The sequence below is a fragment of the Rhineura floridana genome, chromosome 9 (assembly GCF_030035675.1).
Source record: "Rhineura floridana isolate rRhiFlo1 chromosome 9, rRhiFlo1.hap2, whole genome shotgun sequence".
NCBI lineage: Eukaryota > Metazoa > Chordata > Lepidosauria > Squamata > Rhineuridae > Rhineura > Rhineura floridana.
In genome coordinates, this window is record NC_084488.1 from 13,184,253 (window position 1) to 13,193,609 (window position 9,357).

The 9,357-nt window shown below is 39.3% G+C and overlaps 1 protein-coding gene across 8 annotated transcripts in view; it reads left to right on the forward strand.

The window, feature by feature from the left end:
* SLC34A2 (solute carrier family 34 member 2) overlaps positions 1-8,499 on the forward strand; it is a 45,540-nt gene extending 37,041 nt beyond the window's left edge. For 7 of the 8 annotated variants that reach the window (XM_061584282.1, XM_061584283.1, XM_061584281.1 and 4 more), the window contains one exon: positions 1,759-8,499. In XM_061584282.1, the coding sequence (XP_061440266.1) occupies positions 1,759-2,334 (576 nt within the window). In that variant the 3' untranslated portion in view covers positions 2,335-8,499. The remainder of the gene's footprint in view (positions 1-1,758) is intronic. The other variant, XM_061584288.1, reaches the window with a different exon arrangement.
* The last annotated feature ends 858 nt before the right edge of the window (positions 8,500-9,357 follow it).

The window sequence follows — 9,357 nt, forward strand, 5'->3', positions numbered from 1 at the left end:
CATAGTTAAACTCTGGAATTTGCTTCCACAAGAGGCAGTGATGGACACCAACTTGGATGGCTTTAAAAGACGTTTAGACAAAGTCATGGAAGATAAGGCTATCAATGGCTACAAGCAATGATAGCCTCCATAGTCAGAGGCAGTATGCTTCTGAATACCAGTTGTTGGAAACTGCAGAAGGGAAGAGTGCTATTGTACTCACGTCCTGCATGTGGGCTTCAGCCATTTAGCTGGCCACCATGAGAATACTGCGAGGACTAGATGGGCCATTGTCCTGATCCACCAGGCTCTTCGTATGTTCTTAAGTGACATGTTATGTGTGGCTGTGTGTATATTTTCGGGCTGTGTGTAGTTTAAGCCTCTAAGGCTGGAAGTTTCAGCAGACAAATGCTAAAAGGGGTGGGGCTGTTTACTATTTTCCCTCCTAGCTGTTTTCCTGTTGGAAAATATTTTTCTGAGTTAATAGTGTTTCTGAGTTACAGAGAAAATAAATGTCCATACTATTTGAACACACTGCAGAGCTCAGGTCATTGGAGGACATAAAACAGGAATAGAAGATCATACATATGGGCTTTGAATTATCCTAATGATATTCATCTTCTGAATTCTTGGAGCCTGTGATGATTTGGCATTGATATGCGAGCCTCGGCTTTACATGTTTCAAGTTTCCCTTTCCTTCTTTTCCTTGCACATTCTGATTCACTTTGCTTTCTGAAATGGCAAACTAAGCTTTGTGTTTGCTGTCCAAACCAGAATTGGAACCCATGGTTTGAATGTGGTTCCTAGTTCTGCTTTGAAGGACAAACTATGGCTTGTGCTTAACAGGAAGTATGTAAGTGAAATCAGAGTGTGTAATAGATGAAGGCTGGGGATTATGTAAGCTCAAGGTTCATTCATGAAAAGTATGGTTCAATGTTGTGTGAACATTGTGCTAAGCCTAACCTCAAGAGTTGGATACTTTATCCCATTGTTCTGTTTTACATAGAAAAAACGCCAGAACTCAATCTGTATGACAGATGACCATGATTCAGTTTTACAAAGTTATGAATGCAGGCTTTAATATGTTGGCTTGTTTTTTAAATGCAATTTCATTTCAAACCAAGTTATTTTTTTAAAAAGAGTTTATTGGGGCCAAAATAGATTTGATGTGGAAGATCCTATAAGGCTGCATGTATGTTTTGCTCATGAGATAAATAACAGCCTCTGGAGGTCTTCAATCAGGAAAATTGATTGAAGGGTTAAATTCCCTCACCTCACCCTCCTGGTACCAATCCAACTCCAAATGCCTGACAGCTTTTAGATTCTGTTCTTTGATCTCCCATGTCATGCCTAGTTTTGCCCTTACTATAATTAATAAATCAATTTTTAAAAGTTTTTCAAACTAAAAAGTCATTTATTTGTATCTACCCTGAATCTGTTTGTTCAGTTTGTAATGACATTCCATGTGATCTAATGAGCTTTTATGCATTTGGTATATGTTTTGTTATGACTTCTGCTTTTAAACAAATAAATGAACTGAACCAAATATGTGTTCAGCTCAGCTCTTATTTCTTCCTACTCAAATGAAGAGAAGAGTTTGCCAGAGATTTATGTGCTATCTGTATTTTCGAGGTGGAATATTAGGATGGGTCCAATGAAGGAAGGACAAACAAAAGGCATTAGCAAACTTTAAAATTACAGGTGCTTGTACACAAACCACACATGATTTTAACATTCTTCTGATTTGATCTCTTTTTGCTTGATTGTATCTGCTTTCAGATTGCTCTGTGCCACTTCTTTTTTAATATTTCTGGGATTCTCCTGTGGTACCCAATCCCGTTCACGCGCGTCCCAATCCGCTTGGCCAAGATTTTGGGGAACATTACAGCCAAGTATAGATGGTTTGCCATTTTTTACCTTCTCCTCTGCTTCCTGCTGATACCTTTGGCTGTTTTTGGCCTGTCAGTAGCCGGCTGGCAGTACCTCGTAGGCATTGCCGTTCCCATCATAGCTGCCTTGATTGCTGTGGTCATCATCAACATTCTTCAAAAAAAGCGGCCACACTGGCTGCCTCAGAAGCTGAGAAACTGGGACTTCCTTCCTAGGTGGATGCACTCCTTGCAGCCCTGGGATGCTGCTATAACATCGTTAACCTTTGCCTGCGGAAAATACTGTTGCTTCTGTTGCAAATGTTGCAAAAGCCAGGGAGTTGAACAAATGGCAAAAGTGAAGCCAGCAAAAGCTTTGGAAGTTCACGAAAACCCAGTTTCGCTGGCTGATGAAGAAAATGACATTTCAAAGGCACAACAGGCAACTAAAATGAAGCAAGCAGACTTGATTACCACACCCTTGTAGCAGACGAGCTTCAGGAGTTGAGGTCTCGAGGACAAAAAGTTGAGGGCAAAATGTAAGGGGAGAGGAAAGAAACAGAGGGGAAAATGTATGCCAACTTCTTGCATCCAGCTAAAAGAGTGCATACTTCTGGTGGTGGCTAACCATTTTGGCAACGAGGCAAGAAGACAAGTCCAAACTATTAGATGCACATTAACGGCACATGCCTTGTGGTGTGTGATCTTGCCTCTAATTTGCTGAGCCAAGGAGCAGGCAGCAGTACAGTGCTGGAGTGAAGGTCTGACTTTGTGTCATAACCAGGGCTATGGACCTTTCTGCTCCTGTCCAGTACTGCTACAAACCTGAACTGTGTCTATCACATGTGGTTGGCCATCCGTGTACTACTCAGTTTTTCATCAGTGGACCCAAAAATCGGGTACCCAGGAACTTAAGGCGACATTTGTATAGAAGGGATTTACTATAGGGTTGTAAAAAGAACTTTGAAATAGTAGCACCTCTATTCTGATTGTTTCAAAAGTTAAGACACATAGCATTGTACCAGAATCTAAAAGGGTAACACATCAGAAGTTAACAAAAAATTTTTTTTATAATATTGAAAGACAATGGATAGGCAGGGAAAGGGATTTATATTTTTTAGCATTGTACTTCTTGTAATGTATGTCTTTTAGCTAGAAGACATCATGCAAATATTAACTTTGTAGAGCACTTGTCTTTCCTGGTCCTAAATTGCTTGAGGGCTAAGATTAGAAAGAGAGAATAATTGCAGGACCTAACTATTACAGATCTGGCTTTCTTCAGGTAGGATCACCTTTTCAGAAAGTAGAGCAAATAAAGTTTAGTGGGGGGAGATTCACATTAAAGCTCAAGGTTCTGCTCTTGGCAAGATTAAACTGTCAAAAAGGAGTTGGATTTAAAACCATTTGTTGTGATACTTTTTTTATAACTCATCATAACCTTGCCTACAAAACTGATCTAATACATTCCTACAGGGTTTTTGAAAGAAGCTTATAATAACCAAACCCTTGAAGTTATTTTTGGGCAGGGAGTAAAGTGTTACAACTTTATTGTTGCATTATCAGCTCAAAATTGAAAACCAAATCATCAATTGATGTATCTTAAGCACATCATATACTTATCTGTTAAAAAATATGATCGGAATGTTAATTGTCAATGAAGACAGATTGGGAAATTATACATATTTTTATTATACGTCTGGCATTGTATAAGCTTTAACCTCAGGGGATGTACCAGTATAAATGTAACATTTATAACTGCATGATCTAGTCAAAGTGAATGACTCGTCTTGTCCTTTGTTTTTCCCATGGGAAATACTTGAATTTTGTTCAGCTATGGCTGGATCATGTTCCATGTTTTAAAAATATCAGTACAAAAGAAAGTTACTCAGACTTGCTAACTCATGTTTCTATATAATTATTTTAAAATCAGGTAAGTCAGGACCAGCCAGAATTAAGCACCTTTAAGTCCCATTGTTTATGCTTGAATAGCTGCCACTGAAATAAGTGAGATTTAAAAGTGCTTAAATTTGTCTAAATCATACATGTGCTCTTTTTTTCTTCACTAAATTTTACAATGAAAGGGACAAATCAGTCATGCAGCTCAATCCTGTGCATGTTTACTCAGAAGTAACTCCCAGCATGTTCAGTGGAGTTTAATCCTAAGTAAATTTTAGCTGAAAAACAGTATTAATTGTTCATTTTATTTTTTTGAAAAAAGAGGGAATTGTAGGTTTTGTCCAGTGTGAAGACCTTTTGACAACCTTACTAGCAATTTTGCTTGCACAGTCATTCTGAAAGAAACTGGGCCTCTGTATTATAGTTCCGTTAATATTTGGGTTTGGATAGTACTGTGTGACTTATATAGCCAAAGCATTCATGCATTTTATACATGACCAAAAAAAGGTTTTATAGAGCAGTTTACACTGGACACAAAGGGCACAAAGCACTTTTAATCTCACTGATTTCAATGGAAGTTTTAGGCTGCATTCCGATACACACTTACCTGGAACTAAGCCTCATTGAACTCAGTGGTGCTTAATTCTAAATAGGCATAATGTAGAATTGCACTGTGAAGCATTTGCTTCTCTCCCACTGAATTTGGTAGGACTTGACCCATCATACCCATATCCTTTTTATGTAATATTGTGAACTGCTTGTTTTTGGGTGAAAAATGTCCTTACGCTTAACCTTTACTAGTAATTTATTTAACATATTGGTCAAATAGAAACTTGACAAATTTATTTTAAGTGAAATTTTGTTGCTTTGGAATAACTCAGAAAAACAGGTAAACACTTTTGTAGCCTCTCTCATTTCTGGTTTACTTAGGACTTGTCTACACTGGGCTTTAAAGTCCAAACTTTCTGGGCATCCTTAACATGACATGTCCCTCAACTAGAACCCATCGCCCAGAATTTGTGTTTGCTGATTTGTAGAGTGGTAGGAAAAGGAGGAACTTCTTCCTGCTTGAGCTACTTACTGAAGACTGGAAAAGCGACCTACATAAGAATATTATTTGGCGGGGGAGCATGGCTTTGGTTTTGATGAAGGATGGAGATTTGTTTGTTGGTGCACCTTAAACCTTGCCAGCCTGCTGCAGGTCAGAATGCTCACATGAAGCAGGGGTTTGAGACTTAAGGGCTTAAAGGAGCAATGCTGAATGCACTGTTTGGAGCCAACTTGTTTTGGGAAATTTTGGATTTCACACAGATTGAACTTGGGATCATGCCCTTTTGTGGACCTGCCTGTTATCAGACTACATTATTTTAACCTTATCTACCTCCTTCTCTTCAGCTTTATGCACCTTTAGAGGATAGGACATATCCATAAAAGCTTGTGAAATTCATGTTTTCTGTCCCCGTATTGACTTTTTAGAAAAGCATCCGATGCTCTGAAGTTAGGATACAGAGAACTGGGCAAGGGTCCCATCTTAAAACAGGGATAGCTGGGCAAAGTTATGATTACAAAAGAAGAGTATTACTAATGTTTTATTTTTCTTTATGAGCACTATATTGTTCCAACTCAGAGCTCCTTCATTTGAGAGTTGAATGGGAGCCATGATCCGTATATTTCACTCTTGTGTATTTTGTTGGACTTATAAGTGCAGTTTGTACAATCAGCTGAACAAAGTGGTAACGCTTTTCCTGAACTGGAACATTTCAGGTTGGGTGGATGATTGTACATTCTTTCTTATGAAAAAAATACCTCTCTGCACATAGAAACATTGTATGCTAGAGAGAAAGCTAGTTTACGGGCCAAATTAGATGTGATAGCAGCATGTTTATGTTCACCGCCCAGAGAGCTATCGCTAGTCGGGCGGTATATAAATTTAATAAATAATAATAATAAATAAATGTTTGCTATCCAGATCTGTTGCACCCCAGTTCTTTTGCAATGAAAGACAGTGGGCTAGATGGGTCCAATGTTAGGAGCAAAAAGAGCATGCAAATGAGTTACCTGTGGCATACCTCACACGGTATGTCCCTGGTATCAGTTTTGCATCCACTTGGTCCACTTCCTGTATTAGAGCCCATTTGGGAGGAAAGCATGGGGATGGGGGGAGGCTGCCAGAAAAATAAAAATATGGGTGGAGAGATTTCAGTACACCTAAACAGTACATTCTCTTTTCTTCCTAAATCTACATGATTGCTATAGATCCAGGTTTAAGCAAACAGATCCTGCATCTATTTTGGCCCTAAAGGTTTCCCCCTGAACTACTAGTTTTATATATTGATCTGTGTGGGAGACCTTACAAACATTCAATCCTCCAGCTACACTCTGAGGTGATGCAGTTCAGGAAAGGCTTTCCCACTTGGTTCTACTATTTTTGAAAAGAATTACACAATTTACATTTACACAATGAGATTCAATTTTGGCTGAACAGTAAGGGTTCATCTACATAGTGATTTAGTGCGTGTCTGATGCTACTCATATCCCCTTTTAATTCTCATGGTTCACATGATGTTACTGGCAAACAGAAGCTATCACACAGTTCCCCCCCTGTAAATCCATACTAACCCAACCCTCTGATAATCCAAAAAGGAAAGGAAAAAAGTATTTACTGTCTCTCTAGGGCTTGCAGACGCTGTGGTCCGATGCTTTTAGGTGGGCATGTCAATCATTTCCCTCTCCACGCCTCCTCCTCCCTTCTTTCATTTCATTTTCTGTGGGCTAAAGAGAAAATACCACTGCTCTCTCCTGTTCTGCAAGGATTTTTTATGTTGCTGCAAACAGTGCCTTATTTTTCTTTCCCCCTAACTTGTGCACAAAAGGATATCACTACTCAAATAAAGATTTGTATTTCAACTGTATTGTACCAGTGAAAATACAAATAATTGCACTTCTGGGTTGTTTGTTTTTAAAATGAAACTTACTGGTAGAACAAACTGAGCATGCTCTGTTGCCAGGTAACAGAGGGAGTGGAAATGTTAAATTAGAGGGTGTGGTCTTGAGGAAACTGCGTGATTGATCCTTCCTGTCCAGTGTGAATAGAAAACACTGTGTTTGCAGTTGGCATTGAGCCCTTACTGTGGACAGTGCAAACAGAAAACAGAGATAAAAACAGCATCTTTAGCATGAAGTTGTGCTCCCATGTGGATATGCCCCTAGTCATGGCCTGATTTAGAACTGATTTGTGAACAGAGGTGGCTCATTCCTCTTATTGAATAAGAGGAAAGCCCTTTGTATATGTGTGTGCTGACTATCACCCTGGTCCAGCAAAGGGCACTGCTTGTGAAGTAGGTTTCCACACGTATGTCCTCTGCTGGATTGGGGCCTTGTGTGTGCAAATAGTTCCTGCATTTATGGCCCCCTTCTGGGACTGTACGCATGGAGTCCATTTGAAAAGTTAAAATTATGTGGACCAGCTGTTCAGGAAAGGGAGAGTAGGGAGGTTTGAACCAATCTCTTTCTTGCCAAACAGCTGACTGGAAAGATTTTAGCTCTGTGGATGCTCAGACTAACTCCTCTAGATCAGGGTGCATTTTTAGCCCTATTCAGCCATTTACCCCTCACACAATTGGGAAGGATGGCTATATTCACTGTCCGTATCCGCTCTTTCGCATCCCATCATCCCAACACTGCCATCATCCACCCATTAGAGGAGAACATGAGCTGAGGAGGCCCTGATCATGATCACGCAGGAGATCTTCCATTTTCTTCCCTCTTGAGTGCTGTGTACATTAAACCTATTCCTGTCTTGCAGTGTGAGTGAAGTAGTCTCTACATCAGGTGTGGGGACCTTTGGCCATCCAGATGCTGCTGAACTACAACAAACCTGTCCAGGGATGATGGGAGCTATAGCTCAGCACCATCTGGAGGGCCAAAGATTCGCCACACCTGCTCTACTTTGTGTGGAAATCTAAATGCACTTCACAGTCTTCTGTGGAAACTTTGAATTGTTATATATTTTCTTTTAACTTTTTAGACTGACTGTATTTATAATTGTTTTTCATAAGTTATGTAAGAAATTTCCTGTGAGATATGGTTTTTATATTGCACATTCCAATATGTTGCACTGTTCATTAGAAATGTTTAAAGAAAGAATATTTTGTAAGATAGCTTTTAAAATTGTATTTTTGTGTCTGTATATTTTCAGTCACATACATATGCCATGATAAACCAGGGTTTCTGGTTTAATGTACAGAAGCAGTTGCTAGTGCACACTGCCCGATATTCCCTTCCTGACATCCTCCTCCTCCTGAAGTGGGAGAAACAAAGCAGAAAGCCATATGCCATTAAGCTTGGCTTTGCATTACATCGCAACCCAGGATCAGGATTTGCTGCTCCCTTACAAATTAGGATCTGTAAACCAACAATGAACCAAGTTTAAGACTGGCTAGCAATCTTGGCTTCTTAGGGAGAAACAAAACACAATCCTGATTCTATTTAAAACAGGAAATCAAGCTTAATTGCAACTTCCTGGTTTGTTTCCCCACTCATGCCAGCGGAGGAATGAAACATGAATGATTGGGTAGTGTGCACTATCATGCTGCTCATGTGCTATGTAAACCACAATGTCAGAAACTCTGGTGTATGATGTGTATGAATGTGGCCCAAAGTGTGGGTTGTTTTTAAGTTTTGATGAGATTTACTGATAAAGCAATATTAAAATCTTTACAAGTTGAATCTATGTGTAAAGCATTAAAATATTTTAACTCTTTTTCCCACTCTTCGCTTTTTCTGTGTGAATATTTTTTTTGTAAGCAGATTTCTTCACAAATTAGAAGGAAACTATGTATGACCAGCAGTGGGAAAAGATAAGATTTTGTAACTTGATTTTGTTCTTTATCTGACTTTAAAAAGGGCAAAAAAGTGAATGCAAAATTAAAGACTTCTAAAACAGTTTCACAATCTACATTTTTACACTAACTACATTTTTATAAAAAGCATTGGCTCATACTGATTCTCTTTGGTTCACATCTGTGCATAGGTACAGTATGTGTACATGCACTTTTTCTTTCTACTGTTAGGTATTCCCTGCTTTCCTACTCCAGAAGCAGCACTATTTTCTTTTAAAATATGCAAACAGAGCATAGTGGAGTTAGCTAGGCTCTTGTAGCAGGCACCCAAACGAGGGACATAAGAAAGCATAGATTTCCATTCTGACCTGTGTTCGTTGCATGCAGTGCTGTTTCTTTTCCACAGCAGTTTGGCTTCTGACAAAAACATTATTTGTCTCTCAGTCCACTATGGCAGAATTTTATTTAATTACATAATTAATCATGTAAATAGTTACATTATCATTACATTATTTTCCACCGTTCATTTCAATGCAATGCAAATGGTGAAAAAATTATCAGTTACATACAGGGCCGGCTTCAGGTTTCTGAGGGCTGTTGGGCACAGTGGCCCCTTGTCCCCAGGGCACCCAAGTGTTGCCTCGTGGCAGCCACCACTGCCTTAACACTTTATGCAACCCTTTCCCTACCATAGTTCTTTTCCCATTCATCTTGTGCCTCTTTTCCCTTTCTCACCCCCATACCCATACACTTCATTTTTCTGCTTACCCCAT